Source organism: Schistocerca americana, chromosome 4 (genome assembly GCF_021461395.2).
Source record: "Schistocerca americana isolate TAMUIC-IGC-003095 chromosome 4, iqSchAmer2.1, whole genome shotgun sequence".
Classification (NCBI taxonomy): domain Eukaryota; kingdom Metazoa; phylum Arthropoda; class Insecta; order Orthoptera; family Acrididae; genus Schistocerca; species Schistocerca americana.
The window spans coordinates 510,659,657-510,680,425 of NC_060122.1; the positions used below are offsets into that span (position 1 = coordinate 510,659,657).

Sequence of the window (20,769 nt, forward strand, 5' to 3'; positions counted from 1 at the left end):
CTGAACATGCCATTCAGCAAAATTCAGTTTAACTGCTTCACCAAACAAGCTTCCAGAAGTTTAGATAATTCTACTCTTCTTGCTTTCTCGTCGGAGAATTCCACCACTCCCGCTAATTTTGCTTTGACCGTCTTCTTGTTTACTGTATCTGCTTTACTCATCCCACACTTACCTAGTTCCGATGTTGTTGATTCACTGGTGGGATTTGTATCTTTTTGTTCTCCTTGAAAGTCATATATTATTTTCAATCCTTTCTGGTTCCATTCTTTTAATGCGTCCTTAGGACGTTGGCCTCATTTTCCTTATTGTGGTTGAGATCTTCTCAGACGTACCATATAATTCTTTGTTTGATCTAAAATGTAATGTAAAGTATTTGGCTGCATTTTTTTGACACCCAGGATCTTTCTCTGACGTTTGGTCTTTCTCTGTTTCTGCAAGTCCCTTTCTGGCCATTGTCTTTGCTGCAGTTAAACATGCGGGATTAACTACGGACCTGTAGTAACTGACGTTGAAGTTACATTTGTAAGTTTCCTGGTATAATCAGAATAGCAGTCTTCATCTTTCTGGCTTTTCCTTCGACTACTGCCTTCTCAATGATGTTCAGGGTGAGAATATTTTTCCTTCGACTACTGCCTTCTCAATGATGTTCAGGGTGAGAATATTATCTAGGTTTTTTCTACGCCTGTGCTCTTTTGATGTCTCTATATATTGCCATCAATGTCCGCGTTGAATCTTGTCATCTATGTTCACGTACTCAGTCCCTTGTAAAGTAATTTGTAATCCTGTCTTCTCTGGTGCTTATTTTAGGACTTGTGTTTGTTTTGCTGCAATGTCCAGATTTTGCGTGATAAATACCTGATCATCTACGAAAACTAGCATCCGAATTCAACGCCAGTTACATAAAATCTTTTAGCAACATTTGTAAAAATTTTACGTATTCGGCGGCACAAAGTTTAACATGCAGGTATGTCATATACGTAGTGATACACGTTTATATTGCTGTTATGTTGTTCATAGGGCGGCGAGCGTCTGTTCGTTGTCGGAAGCGACTTTCAGAGTGGGTAGCATCGCTAGTCGTGTAAGTAAGAGTGTGCTACAGGGAGCAGTCTGCAGTCTCTTCCGCAGATAGCTTGTAGTTTTGATTAGGTAACACAGGATGACGCAAGACGTCCGTAATTCGGCGTGGTGCTGTCACAATTCCCTCAGTCTCTACCAGTCATGACAAGTCTTGCCCTAGCCGTGAGCTGAAGTAATACCCGAGGTCTCGCCACAGAATGACGGCAGGACTTAAATGGCTGTGCCTCTTCAGTACACTGGAAGAACAGAATTTCTCACCAGGTCGGCGCTGTACTCCGCGACGATCGTCACACAACGTAGTGCAGATCTGCGATTCATCGCTGAACTCAATGCGACGCCATTCACCAGCAGTCCATACCTCCAGCTCCTCAGCACCACTCCAAATGCAGTTCGTTTCTGTTGTAAAGTTAACGGCAGCCTAGGCATGGAACGGTAATATCCTACTATGGCTGCTAACAGTCCCCGACCAATGGTTCGGGATGACACAGAATCTTGTACGGAGTTCATTGCTAGTTCTTGGTTGCCAGACCCAGATGTGAATGGGTTACGATGTACTTGGTGCACAGTCTTGCTGGCCATGGTGGAAGTATCACAATTCATAGGGGCATGCGCAATGTGTGGACGAGCAGGTTCCTGTTGAAAAATGGCACCACAGTATTGCTGTATGAGAGGTGCCATTGCGACATCACAGTACCCTTAGTCACTATCAGCCAAGACTTGAAGTCATACCCGAGGCTACTCACAGCATGATGTCAGGTGTAACGCCGTTTTCTTTCTTTCTTTCGGCCTTTGTCTCGCGCCAGCGCCGGGTCGGCCGTGTTATTACGGATTTGTCAGTGTTAGCTGGAGAGGGTGGCTGGATGCCCTTCCTGACGCCACCCCGAACCCTCCCCCAAGATATAAGTAGTGCACCCCAGTTGTCTGCGACTAGTGTAAGCTAATAGTGTGAATGTCTTCAAATATCTGCGAGTTGTGTAACTGAGGCGGAACGTGGGGACCAGCCCTGTATTCAACTAGCGGGGTGTGAAAAACCGCCTAAAAACAACGTCCAGGCTGGCTGGCTTACCGACCCTCGTCGTTAATCCGCTGGGCGGATTCGATCTGGGGCCAGAGCGCCTACCCGAGTCTAGGAAGCAGCGTATTAGCGCTCTCGGCTACCCTGGCGGGTTCAGGTGAAACACTGTTGTTACTCTCTAAATTACTGGAAGAATGGAACCTCCCCCCAGATCCCTGCAGTACTCGCCGACGATGGTTACCAGGGGATGTGTAGAAGTGCAGTTCGTGTTGTGATATTAGTATTAGCCTAAGCAAGGAAATTCCGCAGGCCAGTTGTTGCTAATCTCCTACCAAAGGTGCAAGATGATAGAGAATGTTGCAGGGAGTCCATTACTTGTTTTCAGCTCGCAGATGCAGATGTGAAGGTGTTACAGTTTGCCTGGCTCGCAATAAGACGATCCTCCGTTTTGGTGTCAGGCATGGTCGACTGGAATCTTGAAGACGAATGTGTTTGCACTCTCATTCCAATGCATTCCACCATCTGGCCACTGTCACACCCAAATGTTGGACAGTTTTGGATATTACATGATTCGACCAGTCCGCCAGCAGTGCATCCACAATAACGCCTCTTTCAAATTCTGGCAAATGCTCATAACGCTGTCTCACACGGGTGCGCGGCCCCTCCATGTCCGTCTCAGCCGGCGCGCAACATCTGACGCTGTTCACATCCCTTTTATCCCTCACAAGACCTGGTAACAACATTATATACGAACAACACTAATGCACTCTGGTGGCCTTTCTAATTGTCATAGAGAATTGCAACTCTAATACACATCCGCCAGTTGTGTGTATGTGTGTGAAGTTACATGGACATCTGACCATGTCTTATGGATGCTTCACTCTTTTTAGTGGATAGGGTATTTCAAAATCTGTCTTCCGCTAGAGTTTTTTCTCGTTTGTCCAGTACCGCTGAAAATATTCCTCGATGTTTTAGCACAAGTCCCATCGTCATCTTCCTGATTTTCTACATTCTTCCGTAACCCACATCTCTAATCCTTCGATTCTCTTATCTTCTAGTTTTCTTTCTCGATAGCAATAGTAAAATGCAACAGAATGCCTACAGATATATGGGATTAGATTTATTTGTTGGTGAATGATAATGAGTTACATTCAGTCATATTGCACTAAGGCAATGATGATTGCATGCATTGATTGCTGCGTCTTCTGAACGATGAAAACCAAATTAAGGCAGTGCTTGTTAAGCAGAGTGAATGCGGTGTGCTCTTAAACAGCGATATTAAGTAATTCTGTACCAAGCAACAGCAGTCCATGGTTGAGGAAGGAGGAAGATTACGATTAACGTCCCGTCGCCAAAGAAGCCTTTAGAGGTTACAGACCATGAAACCGTTTCGCGGTCATTATAAATAGCAAAATGCTCTTGGATGCTCGATTCCTCGTGAGGTAATTTTTGACGCTCCATTAGCTCTGCTCACTTTTGCTGGAAATGGCGGTTTGTTGGGTTGTTTTACTGGGCTGGCGGCGAATCTTTCACCACCTGTATGATGCTGCCATTTTTCCACAGGATAATAATCGTCCGCACATGGCAAGTGTCTATGAAATGTTTGTGTGATATTGAGATACTTTCATGGTCATCGAGATCCCCAGATCTGTCCTTGATAAACCATGTTTGGGAACAGCCTGGTTGTCAACTCTGTGCAAGTGGGGTATACAGAATGTCAAGGTTCAGCCTCAACAGTTGTTGGCCAGCAAACCTCAGGAGAATATGCAGTGGCTACATGATAGCCCACTCAACTGAATCAGGTCAGATGGGATGCAAAGTCATGCTAATAAGTGCACTATTGCTGCCAAATTCTTTTTAAATTTGATTCTGTTTCGCAATCACTGAATTAACATCATTTACCCTCTCAACCAGTGAAGTAACATTTCGTTTCCTTCTCCTGTTCTGGGTGCTTTACTTTTTTTGTCAGACAGTGTCCGCAGGAGTTCCGCATGGTATCGTCCAGAGATCGTAGTGCCGCACCAAAGTCGGCAACGCTAATGGATACCACAGACATTATCGAAAGCTTTCTGCAAACTGCAACGACGAATCACAGGTGCTACTCAAGACCACGCCTCTCATCTCAGCATAGCAGCGCCCTCACACTGAGGTCAATATAATGTCAAGCATGCAAGAGCTCAGCAGTTCGAGACCTCAATTACAGCAGTCAACATCATCCTCTAGGACCAACGAGTAGGTAAAGCATCAGATGATCTTGTAGTTACTGTTGAACATTGTAACTCAAGAGAACAGTTTATTAATTAATGCTGTTAATTAAAGCATCAAGTGATGCTTTGCTAGTCTACATCCACTTTTACATAGATACTTATTAAGCCAACACACGGTGCGTGGTAGAGGGTACCCTATACAGCAACTAGTCATTTCCTTTCCTGTTCCACTCACAAGCAGAGCAAGGTAAAAACGACTGTCTACATGCCCCCGTGTGAGCCGTAATTTCTCGTATCGTATATTCATCGTCCTTATGCGCAACGTATGTTGGCAGCAGTAGAACCGCTTTGCAGTCAGCTTCAGATGCCGGTTATTTAAATTTTCTCAATAGAGTTTCTCGAAAAGAACGTTGCCTTAACAAATCTAGCAGCCCGCCTCTGAATTGCTTCGATGCGTTTCTTCAGCCCGACCTGGTATGGATCCCAAACACTCGAGCAGTACTCAAGAATGGGCCCCACCAGCAACTTATATGCAGTCTCCTTTCCACTTTTTCCTAAAATTCTCCCAATAAATCGAAGTGGACCACTCCCCTTCCCTACCACACTTCTCACAAGCTGGTACCACTTCATATCGCTCTGCAACGTTACGCCCAGATATTTAACTAGTAATACTGTATCCGAACACTGCAGGTTTGTTCTTCCTACTCATCCGCACTAATTTACATTTTTCCACATTTAAAGATAGTTGCCATTCATCACACCAACTGAAAGTTTTGTCTAAGTCATCCTGCATTGTTCTAGTCGCTCAACTTCGATGCCTTATCGTACATCACAGCACCATCAGAAAACAACCAGCATTATCAGCAAACAACTGCATATTGCTGCCCGGTCTGTCTGCCAAAACATTTATGTATACAGAGAATAACAGCGGTCCTTCAAATTGCCCTTGGACACTCCTGACGATATTCTTGTCGCTGATGAACATTTGCCGTCAAGGACAACATATTGGGTTCTATAACTTAAGAAGTCTTCGAGCCCCTCACATCTCTGTGAACGCATTCCATATACTCGTACCTTGGTTAGCAGCCTGCAATGTGGCAGCCGGCCCCGGTGGCCGTGCGGTTCTCGGCACTGCAGTCCGGAACCGCGGGACTGCTACGGTCGCAGGTTCGAATCCTGCCTCGGGCATGGATGTGTGTGATGTCCTTAGGTTAGTTAGGTTTAAGTACAGGGTGAGGCAGTGAAACGGCACGATTTTGTAAAACCACCAAAGATTTATTTACAAGTAAAATCATAATAGTTGAACATGGATCTCAAGAACAAGAGTGGAAATTAAAGATTTAACTTAAAAACAATCATTTTTTAAATATGGTGTCAGTGAGGTGTCGTCCTTGGTTTTGCACACATTGTCTATGCCTGAGATGAAATTGTCCCATGACGTTTCGTAGCATCTGTACTGGAATGGTGTTAATTTCCTGTCGAATTCGCTCCTTCAGGTCTTCTTTTGTTCTTGGTGGATTTTCCTGGAAGACTTTTCACTTGAGGTAGCCCCAAAGAAAAAAGTCTGGTGCCGTCAGATCTGGTGAACGGGCAGGCCAGGGGAAATCGCCATTCCTGCTGATTAGACGTCGTGGAAATGCAAGTCTGAGCAATTCCATTGAGACATTAGGAGTATGGCTTGTTGCACCATCTTGCTGGAAGAGTGTTTCAGCATCTGGATCATGTCGATCAATTCCAGGCAGACCAAAAATGGTCAACATGTCAGCATAACGTCCAGAGTTTACCGTCACTGTGTTGCCATCTTCATCTTCAAAAAAATAGGGCCCCACGATTCCACGAGATGACATTGCGCACCAGACTGTTACTTTTTCAGAATGGAGAGGTTTTTCATGAAGTTCGTGCGGGTTATCTGAGGAACAATATCTGAAGTTTTGCTTATTTACGTACCCACTAAGATGAAAGTGGGCTTCATCACTCATCCATAAGTTATGCACTCTTTCTTCATTTCGTTCAATAACGTTAAGCATTGACTGGCAAAAGCGTATACGGTTATTGTAGTCATTAGGTTTAAGGGCTTGCACTACCTGAATTTTGTATGGATGATAGTGAAGGTCACTCTTCAAAATCCGTCTTACTGATCGATTGCTGAGACCAAGTTCTGCGCTGTGCCGTCTCGCGGATTTTCGCGGACTTAGTCCCAACGCCTCGCGCACACGATTAATGTTCTCGGGTGTCCGGATTGTTTTTGTGCCGCCGCCTCTTTTCTTTGTTGTGCTAGCAGTAGCTTCAAAGGTTTTAACCCAAAGGAGAATGGCTTTCCTTGATGGCACGGGAGCCCGTGGCGGCAGGTTGAATTCACGATGAAAGGCGCGTTGAGCACCAACCACACTATCCGCGTTTTTGTAATATGCCTTTACGGCATATGCACGTTGCGCACTCGACCAACGCTCCATGGCTACTGAAACTTCCACCACTCTAGACGCCCAAGGTCACTTCCCCCACTCTCGCAACCCCCCTCCGCGCCCGACAACCACTATCGAAATCGTGCCGTTTCACTGCCTCACCCTGTAGTTCTAAGTTCTAGGCGACTGATGACCTAAGATGTTAAGTCCCATAGTGCTCAGAGCCATTTGAACCATTTTTGCAATGTGGCACCGTGTCAAACGCTTTCCGGAAATCTACAATTATGGAATCCTCCTGTTGCCCTTCACCCATTGTTCGCAGCAGTATATCATGTGAGACAAGGGCAAGCTGAGTTTCAATCGAGTGATGCTTTCTAAAGCCACTTCGATTCATGGACATAAGCTTCTCAGTCTCAAGAGAGTTTAACATATTCGAACTGAAAATATGTTCAAGGATTCTGCAGCAAACCGATGTTAGGAATATTCGTCTGTAATTTTGCGGGTCTGTTCTTTCACCCTTCTTATATAGTCGAGTCATCTACGCTTTTTTCAGTTATCTGGGACTTCGTCCTGGGCGAGAGATCCACGATAAATGCAGGCTAAGTGAGCTGCCAATGCCGTAGATTCTCCAAGACAATTTATTGTAAATTATTCAATACTCCTGTGGCAAAGAAGTGTGTCAAAGTTTAGTAAGTCTTTCTTAAATTAATATAGTCACAATAATCGTCTTCACATCAATCATTAAGACCTTTTTTTTATTTGCCTGCTATGATACCCATCGCTTCCTCGGACTTCCTTGACTTCTTCTCCAAACTGGCTTAAATCTTATTACCTGAAGAGATAATCTTCCTCCGCTCATTCTTTCGAGGTGTTCATGCCAATTTTTTCTATTGTCTTCTATTTTATTGAGGATGTATAACATATTCAGCTCTTGCCTAATTTCCGAACTTCTAGATCTGTCGGCTTTTGTGCATCCCTTTACTACTCTTAGAAATCATCTTCGCTGCCTGTGTGCCAGATTCTTGATTTTTGCTTCTAATCCACGATTCACTTCCTTAAACAAGAATTTGAACTGCCATTGTCTTATAACATTTCAATCTTTCCTCTTTCTTCGTTTTATTTTTTAGCCATGTCTTTATTATTCTACACATATTTCCAAATTTTTCTGATTTCTTCTCTATGTCTTCGTCATATTCATATGTGACGCCCCAATCTAAGCAATTAAAATGTTTGACCTCTTCTGTTGTTCTATTATTACTCACAATTTTTGGCCGTACAGGCTATATCCCTTCGAGAACCATTCTTTTGTCTTCTTTCCTCAAATCGTCAAATGGTTCCCTTCACAAGCCCCACCTAGTAAATGTATTCCCCTTCGTAGATCATCTTCATTATCCACCAATAGTGTGGCATCGTCTGCGTGCAAAAGACAATCCAAGTGGGAAATCCTGTTACTTTTAATTCCACCGTTAAAAATGTTCTTCCATTTCCTAATTGGGTCATTTCAATAAATCTTCCGAAGAATGAATGAAAGGCTGCACCCTTGTCTTCCTGGTTTGTTTGTCGCTATAGGCTGTATTAGTGTACCATTTATATCTAAAATTGCAGTCGTATGTTTGCACAGAATTTTTAAAACATTTATTAGGTGTGTTCCGTATATTCTCTTTTCCACAATTCTCAACAGTTTCTGTCTAACCACATTATCGAATGCCTTAATAAAATCAATGAACGCTAGATGGGTTTCCCTATTATACTCTCTCTGTTTTTCGGTTATTTGTTTTATTTCACTACTGGCCATTAAAATTGCAACACCAAGAAGAAATGCAGGTGATAAACGGGTATTCATTGGACAAATATATTATACTAGAACTGACATGTGATTACACTTTCACACAATTTGGGTGCATAGATCCTGAGAAATCAGCACCCAGAACAACCACCTCTGGCCGAAATAACGGCCTTGATACGCCTGGGCATTGAGTCAAACAGAGCTTGGATGGCGTATACGGGTACAGCTGCCCATGCACCTTCAACACCATACCACAGTTCATCAAGAGTAGTGACTGACGTATTGTGACGAGCCAGTTGCTCGGCCACCATTGACCAGATGTTTTCAGTTGGTGAGGCTGCACGATCCGTTACAGCCATGAGGATAAGATTCCTCTCATCTCGACTGCTAGTGATACGAGGCCGTTGGGATCCAGCACGGCGTTCCGTATTACCCTCCTGAACCCACCGATTCCATATTGTGCTAACAGTCATTGGGTCTCGACCAACGCGAGCAGCAATGTCGCGATACGATAAACCGCAATCGTGATAGGCTACAATCCGACTTTTATCAAAGTGAGAAACGTGATGGTACGCATTTCTCCTCCTTACACGAGGCATCACAACAACGTTTCACCAGGCAACGCCGGTCAACTGCTGTTTTTGTATGAGAAATCGGTTGGAAACATTCCTCATGTCAGCACGTTGTAGGTGTCAGCACCGACGCCAACCTTGTGTGAATGCTCTGAAAAGCTAATCATTTACATATCAGAGCATTTTCTTCCTGCCGGTTAAATTTCGCGTCTGTAGCACGTCATCTTCGTGGTGTAGCAATTTTAATGGCTAGTAGTGTATATATACTGCATCTGTCGTCGATCTGCCCCTTATAAAGCCTATTTGTTCGCCGCCTGATAAATTTTTAGGTATAATCTCTTGTTCAATTTTCTTTCATATACTTTCTATGCGGTGTCAAACAAGCTGATTTATCAATAGTTCTCGCAGCTATTGCAGTATCCTGATATCACCTTTGCTTGTGAACATGTTTCTGTAATAGCCCCTTTCTCCAATACAAATTAAATAAGTGTATTAATGTCAGTAATGTAATATAGTTGTTGTTGTTGAAAATGAACCATCTGCCAGAACATTCACAGAATTCATAGTTGTGGCCGGCCGGACGACTGCAGTTTCACCTAGTCACAACATACACAACACGTAACTAACTGGGTCAACCAATCCAAAGCGAAATACGTGTCAGGCCCAGTAATTTTTTCCCCCTCATAGCAATGCGCGACTCTACGAAGATAAGATTTCAGAACGTTAAATTGTATGGTTTTGTGTTGTAATACCGGGTGATCAAAAAGTCAGTATAAATCTGAAAACTTAATAAAGCACGGAATAATGTAGATAGAGAGGTAAAAATTGACACACAGGCTTGAAATGGCGTGGGGTTTTCTTAGAACCAAAAAAAGTTCTCAAAATATCCGACAGATGGCGCTGGACAGCAAAATGTCAGTGACTGCGCATGACAATCGTATATAAAAGGAGCTGTAATGAGAGAGAGAATCAGATGCGCCAGCAGTCGCAGCATGTTGACGTTACCTGAAAAGGCGCTTTTAGTGAAGCTGTATTATCAGAATGGGGAATGTGCTAGTTCAGCGTTACGATCCTATCGCCATAGGAAGGTGATTCGAACGGGTAAAGGTCCGTTGACAAATGCAGCTGTGGAGAGAATGATTTCGAAGTTCGAAGCCACGGGTTGTTTAGACGATAGATCCCGTAGTGACCGACCGAGCACAAGGCGCAATGCTGCTGAGACAGTTGAGGAAGAAATGGAGACTGAAGCGGGTTCGTCAATGTACGGGGAAGTCAGCGCTCGTGCAGTCGCACGTCGCATCGGCATTCCATACACTACTGTTTGGTTGGCGCTTAGGCGTGCCCTCCGATGCTATCCGACAAAATCCATCGGCATCATGAACTTTTACCTGGCGATTTAGTGAAGCAGAGGGCATTTGCGGTATGGGCGCTTCAAAAGATGGCGGAAGATGACGATTCGTTGAGTAACGTGTTGTGGACCGACGAAGCTCATTTCACGCTCCGAGGGTCTGTCAACGCCCACAACTGCAGAATTTGGGCTACCTAAAATACTAGAACTGTTGTGGAACCTCCATTGAACGACGAGAAAGTCACGGTATGGGTTGGATTTACCACATCTACCGTTATCGGGCCTTTTTTTCTTTGAGGAAATGCGTGATACTGGTTTTGTAACTGCTACCGTGACGGGTGAGAGGTACGCCGATATGTTACAGAATCGCATCATCCCCAGCCTGGCTGATAAACACCTGCTGGAACGTACGATGTTTATGCAGGATGGCGCTCCACCCCATATTGCTTGACGCGTGAAAGATCTGCTGCGCGCGTCGTTTGGTGACGATCGTGTGCTCAGCCGCCACTTTCGTCATGCTTGGCCTCCCAGGTCCCCAGACCTCAGTCCGTGCAATTATTGGCTTTGGGGTTACCTGAAGTCGCAAGTGTATCGTGATCGACCGACATCCCTAGGGATGCTGAAAGACAACATCCGACGCCAGTGCCTCACCATAACTCCGGACATGCTTTGCAGTGTTGTTCACAACATTATTCCTCGACTACAGCTATTGTTGAGGAATGATGGTGGACATATTGAGCACCGTAAAGAACATCATCTTTGCTTTGTCTTACTTTGTTATGCTAATTATTGCTATTGTGATCAGATGAAGCGCCATGTGTCGGACATTTTTTGAACTTTTGTATTTTTTCGGTTCTAATAAAACCCCATGTCATTCCAAGCATGTGTGTCAATTTGTACTTGTCTCTCTACATTATTCCGTGATTTATTCAGTTTTCAAATTCATACTGACTTTTTGATCACCCGGTATATTGATGCTCTTTTTAACATAAAACCGCGCCTGTGGTGTGGAGCTCGGCGGGTGACTGCACGTGGTGGCTGTGCCGTGTTGCAGCTGGATGCGGCGGCGGCGCTGGAGGAGAAGGGCGCGGGTGCGGCGGTGACGCGGACGCGGAGGCGGAGGCGCCATGCGCGGGGCGCCGCCCCTCTAGGCGCAGGCGTCAGCGAGTGCGTGCGCGTGTGCGTGTGCCTGTGCACGCAGCGGCCGCACGCTCCACGCTGGAGCCCCTAACGCAGGCCGGCATCATGCTCATCGTGGGGGTAGCCATCGTCCTCGCCAACATCCTCATCATCGCTACCTACCTCTCCTTCCGCGGTGAGTACACTCCCACAGCCCTGATGCTGCTGTCTCACTCTCTTTTGCTCGAACAGGAATAGCACCGTGTACGTGTTGTGGCGGTACACGTAACCTGCCCGCTAGTACCTCTGACACAGTCATCACCAACCTTTCTGAGATCATTACGAGTGAAAGAAGATAGGGATTACTCAGTATTCCCAACTAAATTTAGAAACGACGTCTCAAAACACCGCATGCTCAAAGTCTAAGAAACACAAGTCTCAAACTGGGGAACAATCAAGAATGGGGTGCCGCAAGGTTCGGTCTTGGGTCCTCTGCTGTTCTTAATATACAGGATGTTACAAAAAGGTACGGCCAAACTTTCAGGAAACAATCCTCACACACAAAATGGTTCAAATGGCTCTGAGCACTATGCGACTTAACTTCTAAGGTCATCAGTCGCCTAGAACTTAGAACTAATTAAACCTAACTAACCTAAGGACATCACACACATCCATGCCCGAGGCAGGATTCGAACCTGCGACCGGAGCGGTCGCTCGGTTCCAGACTGTAGCGCCCAGAACCGCACGGCCACTCCAGCCGGCCCTGACACACAAAGAAAGAAAATATGTTATGTGGACATGTGTCCGGAAACGCTTACTTTCCATGTTAGAGCTCGTTTTATTACTTCTCTTCAAATCACATTAATCATGGAATGGAAACACACAGCAACAGAAAGTACCAGCGTGACTTCAAACACTTTGTTACAGAAAATGTTGAAAATGTCCTCCGTTAGCGAGGATACATGCAACCACCCTCCGTCGCATGGAATCCCTGATGCGCTGATGCAGCCCTAGAGAATGGCGTATTGTATCACGGCCGTCCACAATACGAGCACGAAGAGTCTCTACATTTGGTACCGGGGTTGTGTAGACAAGAGCTTTCAAATGCCCCCATAAATGAAAGTCAGGAGGGTTGAGGTCAGGAGAGCGTGGAGGCCATGGAATTGGTCCGCCTCTACCAATCCAATCCATCGGTCACCGAATCTGTTGTTGAGAAGCGTACGAACACTTCGACTGAAATGTGCAGGAGCTCCATTGTGCATGAACCACATGTTGTGTCGTACTTGTAAAGGCACATGTTCTAGCACCACAGGTAGAGTATCTCGTATGAAATCATGATAACGTGCTCCATCGAGCGTAGGTGAACGAAACAAATGAGCTCTAACATGGAAATTAAGCGTTTCCGGACACATGTCCACATAACATCTTTTCTTTATTTGTGTGTGAGGAATGTTTCCTGAAAGTTTGGCCGTACCTTTTTGTAACACCCTGTATATTAATGACTTGCCATTCTATATTCACGAAGATACAAGGTTGGTACTTTTTGCCGATGATACAAGTAAAGCTATCACACCCAACAGACAAGAATTAACTTGTGAAATTGCAAACGATGTTTTTCAGAAAATCATTAAGTGGTTCTCTGCAAATGGGCTCTCACTGGACTTTGACAAAACACAGTATATATAGTTCCACACAGGAAGTGGAATGACACCATTAATAAATATAGACTTCGATCAGAAATCGGTAGCTAAGGTAGAATATTCCAAATTTCTAGGTGTATGCATTGATGAGGGGTTGAACTGGAAAAAAAAAAACCACTGAGGGTATGCTGAAACGTTTGAGTTCAGCTACTTATGCTATTAGGGTCATTGCAAATTTTGGCGATATACATCTGAATAAATTAGCTTACCACGCATATTTTCATTCTCTGCTTTCGTATAGCATCATATTCTGGGGTAACTCATCATTGAGTAAAAGAGTGTTCATTGCACAAAAGCGTGTAATCAGAATAATTGCTGGAGCTCATCCAAGATCATCCTGCAGACACTTATTCAAAGAGCTAGAGATCTTAACTGCAGCCTCACAATGTATGTATTCACTTATGAAATTTGTTATTAACAATCCGAACGAATTCAAAAGTAATAGCAATGTACATGGCTACAACACTAGGAGAAAGGATGATCTTCACTACTCGAGGTTAAATCTAGCTTTGGCTCAGAAGGGGGTAAATTATGCTGCCATAAAAGTCTTTCGTCACTTACCTAATAGTATCAAAAGTCTGACAGATAGCCATACACCATTTAAAAGGAAATTAAAAGAATTTCTTAATGGCAACTCCTTCTACTCATTAGATGAATTTTTGGATATGGTAAGTGGGTAATTTCCCTTAACCACCACAAAAAAATGTTAAAAATATTAAGTGTCATGTAATATTTTGTGTAATGTAATCTCTTGTATAGACACCTTTTATTAACCTGACACGTTACACATCATTGCGAAGTGTCGTATTCATGATCTATGCAACAAGTACTAATCTAATCTAATCTAACAATCACAACACTCTGGTGCGAAAGTTGTTATCGTTTGACAGCTAGCGCGACACTAGCGCTCCAAACGGTGAGAAAGAATACGATCACATGCGCCGTGACGATAAGGTTTGTTTTTAATTACTTTCTACTTAATTAACTGAATAGATGTTATATTTTTGCGTTCCATGCATTAGTAAGTTACCAAGAGACACGAAGTATCGTGAAATACGTGTAAAAACAGCAGAATCATACTGATTCAGTGACATAAGCTACAATTCATTCAGGAAGAAATGATTACGAATATGTCTACATTTACACCTTATTCCGTCTGAAAGCAAGAGAATAAAAACGTATTTCTTGCATGAGAAGCACACACTTCTGTTATTGTCTGTTATTAACAGACTGATGACCATCGATGTTAAGTCCCATAGTGCTCTGAGCCATTTGAACCATTTTTGATGTTAACGTCATAGGCACTTTCCTCGGGACTTAAAAATTTTTTATTGAGTCCAATGATTCGCCCTTTCTTACACTTCAGTCGACTTTCTAATACACGGATATTTTTTGTAAATGTAATTACTTTTTCTCCATAAGCGAATGTGTTAGAGATTCTTGCCGTTTGTGGCTCAGATCTAGCAACAATAGTGCAATTGCTTTCCCCAGTGTTGGGAAAGAGTGTTATTGTTTTTGACCAGTTATTATCACCTTTACGTGGTTTTTCCGTAACCCACAGTTAAGATGGCTTATTTCAACATAAAATAATGTAGTTATTACATTCCATATGCGTTTCTTACATTCCACATCCACTGATTTGGCTGAAAGTGTAGCAAACAAGACTGTGCTTTACCGCTCGGCCACACCGGTCGGCCCTGGATAACTATACGACGTCTTCTTGTAAATGGTCAAGTCTTCCGGTGTTTGCTAATAATTTTTTGTTATTAAAGGAAAACGACATTATTCAGGAAATGTCTGTATATTACAAGAGAATCGTTATTAAACTGTCCTGTAACGCACCGTTTCGGACATCCCAGGGTCCTTGGGAAACTAAATAATCATAATGTAGTGTAATTTCTTTAGTTATTGTCGATTATTACATACCCTCTCTATTCTATAAACTAAGTTAAAATAAATATAAGCGTTAGTATGCGCACTTATCCCATATCGTGTTCGGAAGTGTTGCTTGCTGGTCGCTTGGAGCGCTCCTATCGCTGGGTGTAACAAAAACGAGACTGTTTTGTTTGGGGGCAGGGACCAAACAGCGAGGTCATTGGTCCCATCGGATTACGGAAGGAAGTCGGCCGCGCCATTTCAAGGGAACCATCCCGGCATTTTCCTGAAGCGATTTAGGGAAATCACGGAAAACATGAATAGTGGTGGCCGTACGCGGATTTGAACCGTCGTTCTCCCTAATGGGATTCCAGTGTGCTAACCACTGGGCAACCTCGCTCGGTAAACAAAAACGAAACGGTATCTCGCGACTATTATGTTAGACTGCGGTAAGTTGCCGTTAAAAGTATTCTTTAATATGGAACCGGTTTTGGTTAAAGATTTTTTTCTAGCACAACTTCGGTTAACAGCAAGAGTTACATTGAAATGAAATGACATCAGAAAAGGAGCACAGTGTCAGATATCGACTGGAAACTGTATAGCGAGTAAATAGTAACTACAGTTTCCATTCGACTTTTTTTTAATATTGTGCTCCTTTTTTGACGTCAGTTCATTCCAATGTAACACTTGCTGCTAACCCAAGCAGTGCTGCAAAATGGTCTCCGATCGGAAACTGGTCGCTTTATTAAATAATACTTTCAACAGCAGCGTATGGTGTTACATGATGCCATTTCTGAAGTTTATTGAAGCTATGCAATACAACCACTAGAATGTATCTCAAGATTCAAAAATTTTATCACCTGACTATCAATTTTTTTAAAAAAAATCAGTTCCTTTTAAAACTAAAGATAACTACTTACTTAAAAATCGAACAAATAAAACTCACGTGTTTTTGCAGATGATTTATTGAACCATGAAAATGAGTAAATGAGACGATGCGTACTGTTTATTTCTCATAACCTTTACTATATTTGATTCGTGTCAATGAACGAATATCGTGAATCATGTTCTTAGTTCAATCCGTTCCTCGTTTTCATTCTCATTCACATTTTTTTACTGATAGTCCATCATCAAACTAGCTGAATGGACCCGACATTTTGTACGACATTTTTTAAGAAGTTGTACAGAAAACACATCAAGTATGCGTTGCTCAGCACTCGTTTCTTCCATTATAACTACTTATTGAAACTACCTTGCACCTAATATTACACAAAATAAAAATAAAAAGTGAGAGAGAGGAAATGCGAAGAAGAATAGACAGGAGAAGAGAAAACATGAAATAATTTTGTCAGCATCACAAACAATATGTCGAGGAAGCGACTGGTTGTAGACAGTTTCTTTAGTGATATAATGCAATCTCAATTGTTATGGTATGGAAGTCGAAGGGAAATTCACTTCCCGTTTCATCTTCCCGTACATCTACATCTACATAGATACTTCACAAGCCACAGTTCGATGCGTGGCGGAGTGTACTCTGTACCACTGCTTGTCATTTCCTTTCCTGTTCGACTCGCAGACAGAGCGAGTATGAGCCCCAATTTCTCTCATCTTATCTCCGTGGTTCTTACGCGCAATGTATGTTAGCGCCATTAGAATCGTTTGGCAGTCAGCTTCAAATACCGGTTCTCTAAATTTTCGCAATAGTGTTTCTCGAAAAGAACGCCGCCTTCCCTCCAGGAAATCCCATTTGAGTTCAAAAAAATGGTTCAAATGCCTCTGAGCGCTACGGGACTTAGCACCTGAGGTCATTAGTCCCCTAGAACTTAGAACTATTTAAACCTAACTAACCTAAGTACATCACACACATCCATGGCCGAGGCAGGATTCGAACCTGTGACCGTAGCGGTCGCTCGGTTCCAGACTGAAGCGCCTAGAACCGCTCGGCCACTCCGGCCGGCCATTTGAGTTCCCAAAGCATCTCCGTAACACGTGCTGTTCGAACCTACCAGTAACTAACTTGGAACTCCACTCTGAATTGCTTCGATATCTTCATTCAAACCGACCTGTTACGGATCCCAAACACTAGACCAGAACTCAAGAATAGGTCGCATCAGCGTCCTATATACGGTCTCCTGCACAGGTGAACCACTCTTTCCTAAAATTCATCCAATAAACCGAAGTCGTCCATTTACCATCTATGTGGTAGGTTAGACCCTGAAGGCCGGCCGTGGTGGCCGAGCGGTTCTAAGCGCTAGTCTGGAACCGTGCAACCGCTACGGTCGCAGGTTCGAATCCTGCCTCGGGCATGGATGTGTGTGATGTCCTTAGGTTAGTTAAGCTTAAGCAGTTCTAAGTTCTAGGGGACTGATGACCTCAGCAGTTAAGTCCCATAGTGCTCGGAGCCATTTGAACAATCAGACCCTGAAGATCCCTTCCAAACTTCATTTGCGTAGATAACTCAGCCTCGGAAACGAAAACTAGCTTACTTTCACTAGACCGGTTTCCCTTTATTTCGATCCTGGTAACGAGCTATCCGCTTTCTCCACGGTCCGTCATGTCCTTCGGCCCTGGGCACTCACCTGTTGTTCAGCGTATTCTCTTTCTGCTGTCTATGATACGACGGAGGCTATTTCGTCGAGAAGCCAAATATTTCCTCAGTCTGGAACAAGGATGCCGTGCAGTCTCCTTCTGGCACAAAGAACTCATAAACTGGACATTCCAGCATACGTGGCCTGGTGCGTTTGTTGCTTCGTAGTAACAACCAGTTTGCTAATTTCTCTGCGCCCTGTGTAAATAATCTCAGTATAAACAATGTCCTGTCGGACAGTGCACAAGAAGTTCCAGCCATTTGGAGCGTTTCCCTGACATTGGGAAGAAGTAATATTTCTGCCCTCCAGAGGCAGAAGAGTCCCATTTCTCTTGCAACTAATCTATAACACACTCTCTGATGGAGATGAGATTATCTTCACACGAGTCCCAAATATTTACACCCTCGCCACAAACATTTTCTGACTGTAGTATCAGTCTATGCACCCAGACGCTAGCACGATAACGCATTATATGATTCTTTCATATAGAGATGAAAATATTTTAGAGTTAGTTCGAATCTTATTACTTTAACATTAACAATTTTCTTTGTAATAGTCAAACCAACTCATTATGCAGCATTTACGTGGGCGTGAACATAGAATTTGTCTTACAGGTGTACCTCAAGGTCCATACCGGTGGGCATATAGCGATATAGTTAATTCTGATTACAGTCTTTCGGCTACAACTTAGTCTGCAGTGCGATGAAAAGTTTATTTACTCTGTACCAGTCCTGAGATGTGTCCAGCAGAACTCCCAAGTTTGTTTCTAATTGTAGCCTGAAGTTACCTTTGGCCAGTAGCAGGAGATCATCAACATACGTAATCACTGCCAAAGTACCGAGTTTTCCTCGTGGGTTGTTCAAGTGAAGTTCAAAATTAATGTTCCAGAATGTAGGGATAAGGACTGCTTTTGCTGTCGTTGCTATAGTAGCCGATAAGCCACTTTCACGCCTTCAAGAAATTGAAAGAATATTTTTCGGCTTTTCCCGATAATAATGGGTATTCGCTACTAAACTTTAACGAAAATGTTCTCGTTTAGGCATTCCCAAAGTCTTTTTGCAGTGTGTCTAAGAACATGAACTTTGGCCTAAACTTTACACCCTGAAAATGTTCCTTCATTCACTCATAACTGTGTTTGAAACTACACTTTTATTTGCTGAATTCCCAAATTCTGAAAATAGCTCCTAATATAATTCTTTACTTCTGAAAAAAAGACAGAATTCTACGACGTGATGAAAAATGTATGAACTAAACACAAGAATGAAGAGGGCGTATGCTGGTTTTGGTCAGTTAAATAGATTTCTCAAAAATAAGCTTCAAATATATCGAATTCATTTCATGATAGGTTTGATAGGCTGAGTGTACCTGAAGTCGTCATGGACGAACTGGAACGAGGAACAATCCCCACCCTTATCCGGGATTGAACCCCAGACCTCCACTGCGGGACTGAGTGCTACAGCAGCAAGGCCGTAATAGACTGGACTGCAAGACGTAATCATTATTCTGATGAGAATGAAACGGACGAGGACGGAGAGGCAGACGAATGGATGATAGATGATGAATTTCAAAAACAAAGAAAAGACAGAGACAATGATCTATGGAGTGTGGGTGAATCACATTAGAAAACAGACAAGAATAGTAAAGATGTGTGCAGTTGAATATTACAGTACATGGAAGGATGAAGAAGATGCCTTCGTTCAGCCGTGGATGTCAGGTGACTGATGATGATCTAATGTCTGTTGCATTCTAATGAAGTAGTAATGCTAGACATTCTTTTAAATAGTCTTAACTAAACGATAATCGATCGCTTTTTGTTTTCACTCTTCAGAGGGCAATTACTTCCAGATTATGAACCACTGGACTAGTAAATGGGACCCAAAGACACAGATTCTGTTCCGTGTGGAGCCGAAAGCATTGCACTCGATCCTACTTACAAACATGAATCAAGCAGTCAGTGTCAGCCTTTTTAAATGATGAAACCATTTAAAACGATCGTGCGTTGTCAGTTTTATTATGCAAGATATCTTTACTGCAGCTTGTATATAAATCATATTACTGGCCAGTTTCCACGTCTGGCCATTTCCGAATGTATGGGGTTGGTGATGTGTGTGTCACATTTAAAACACCATACACAGGTTGTTTGTTTTAACATGAAACAATTAAACAAAATGGTTCAAATGGCTCTCAGCACTATGGGACTTAACATCTGAGATCATCAGTCCCCTAGAACTTAGAACTACTTAAACCTAACTAATCTAAAGACATCACACACATCCATGGCCGAGGCAGGATTCGAACCTGCGACCGTAGCGGTCGCGCGGTTCCAGACTGAAGCGCCTAGAACAGTTCTGCCACAGCGGCCGGCGACAATTAAACAACTCGAAGACTACGCACCATACGAAAAAAATGTTCTGGGTGAAAGGATAATATTAGTTAACGAGACACCTGTCTGTGCTACAATTGGCTACCTCCTGAACATCCCTTCTGCGTGAGCGACGTCAAGTTTCTATTTTCAAATGGGAAGCCCTCCATTTTATTGCATATTACGATTCTACAATAAAAAGTACTTACTGTTTACTCAAGCCACTGTTTACCATTCGTGGGAGGTAGCACCGTAATTGGCAAATAACATGTATGCCTGTTTTTGCAATTAAAAACCGACGCATTTTGTTCTAGATTTCATTTATGGTGCTTACGTAGACCTATATGTTCTAATGATTGATATTTACTTTCGAAACTTACCCTAGTGTTGCAAATTTGATTGTACGGCACAATATAGTCAGCCTTTTCAATGTCTGGTTAAAAACTAGGTTTAACGCTATCCAGAAACAACGACGTGGATGTAATAGTTTTCTGTTCCAATCGGGACGCTTGGTGTCGGTGAGTTACCTTACCTTTCACCATTGGAATGCTTGATTTGGATGTGTCTTCTTGTCTCTCACCATTGCGGTTCTTGATTTCGGGAAGTCGCTTTGTCTCTCACCACTCGGGTGCTTCTTGCAGCTTTGCCACAAATTAAAGGTCTTTCGATCGTCTCTGCAACATATATAACACCCATTACGCCAGCTGTGCCAGAACAG

At 43.2% G+C, this 20,769-nt stretch overlaps 1 protein-coding gene across 1 annotated transcript in view; it reads left to right on the forward strand.

The window, feature by feature from the left end:
* The first annotated feature begins 958 nt into the window (after window positions 1–958).
* The window catches only part of LOC124613589 (G-protein coupled receptor 52-like), a 106,826-nt gene continuing 87,015 nt past the window's right edge, over window positions 959–20,769 (forward strand). The window contains exons 1-3 of the mRNA XM_047142304.1: window positions 959–964; window positions 11,462–11,492; window positions 11,609–11,722. Of these exons, the coding sequence (XP_046998260.1) occupies window positions 959–964; window positions 11,462–11,492; window positions 11,609–11,722 (151 nt within the window). The remainder of the gene's footprint in view (window positions 965–11,461; window positions 11,493–11,608; window positions 11,723–20,769) is intronic.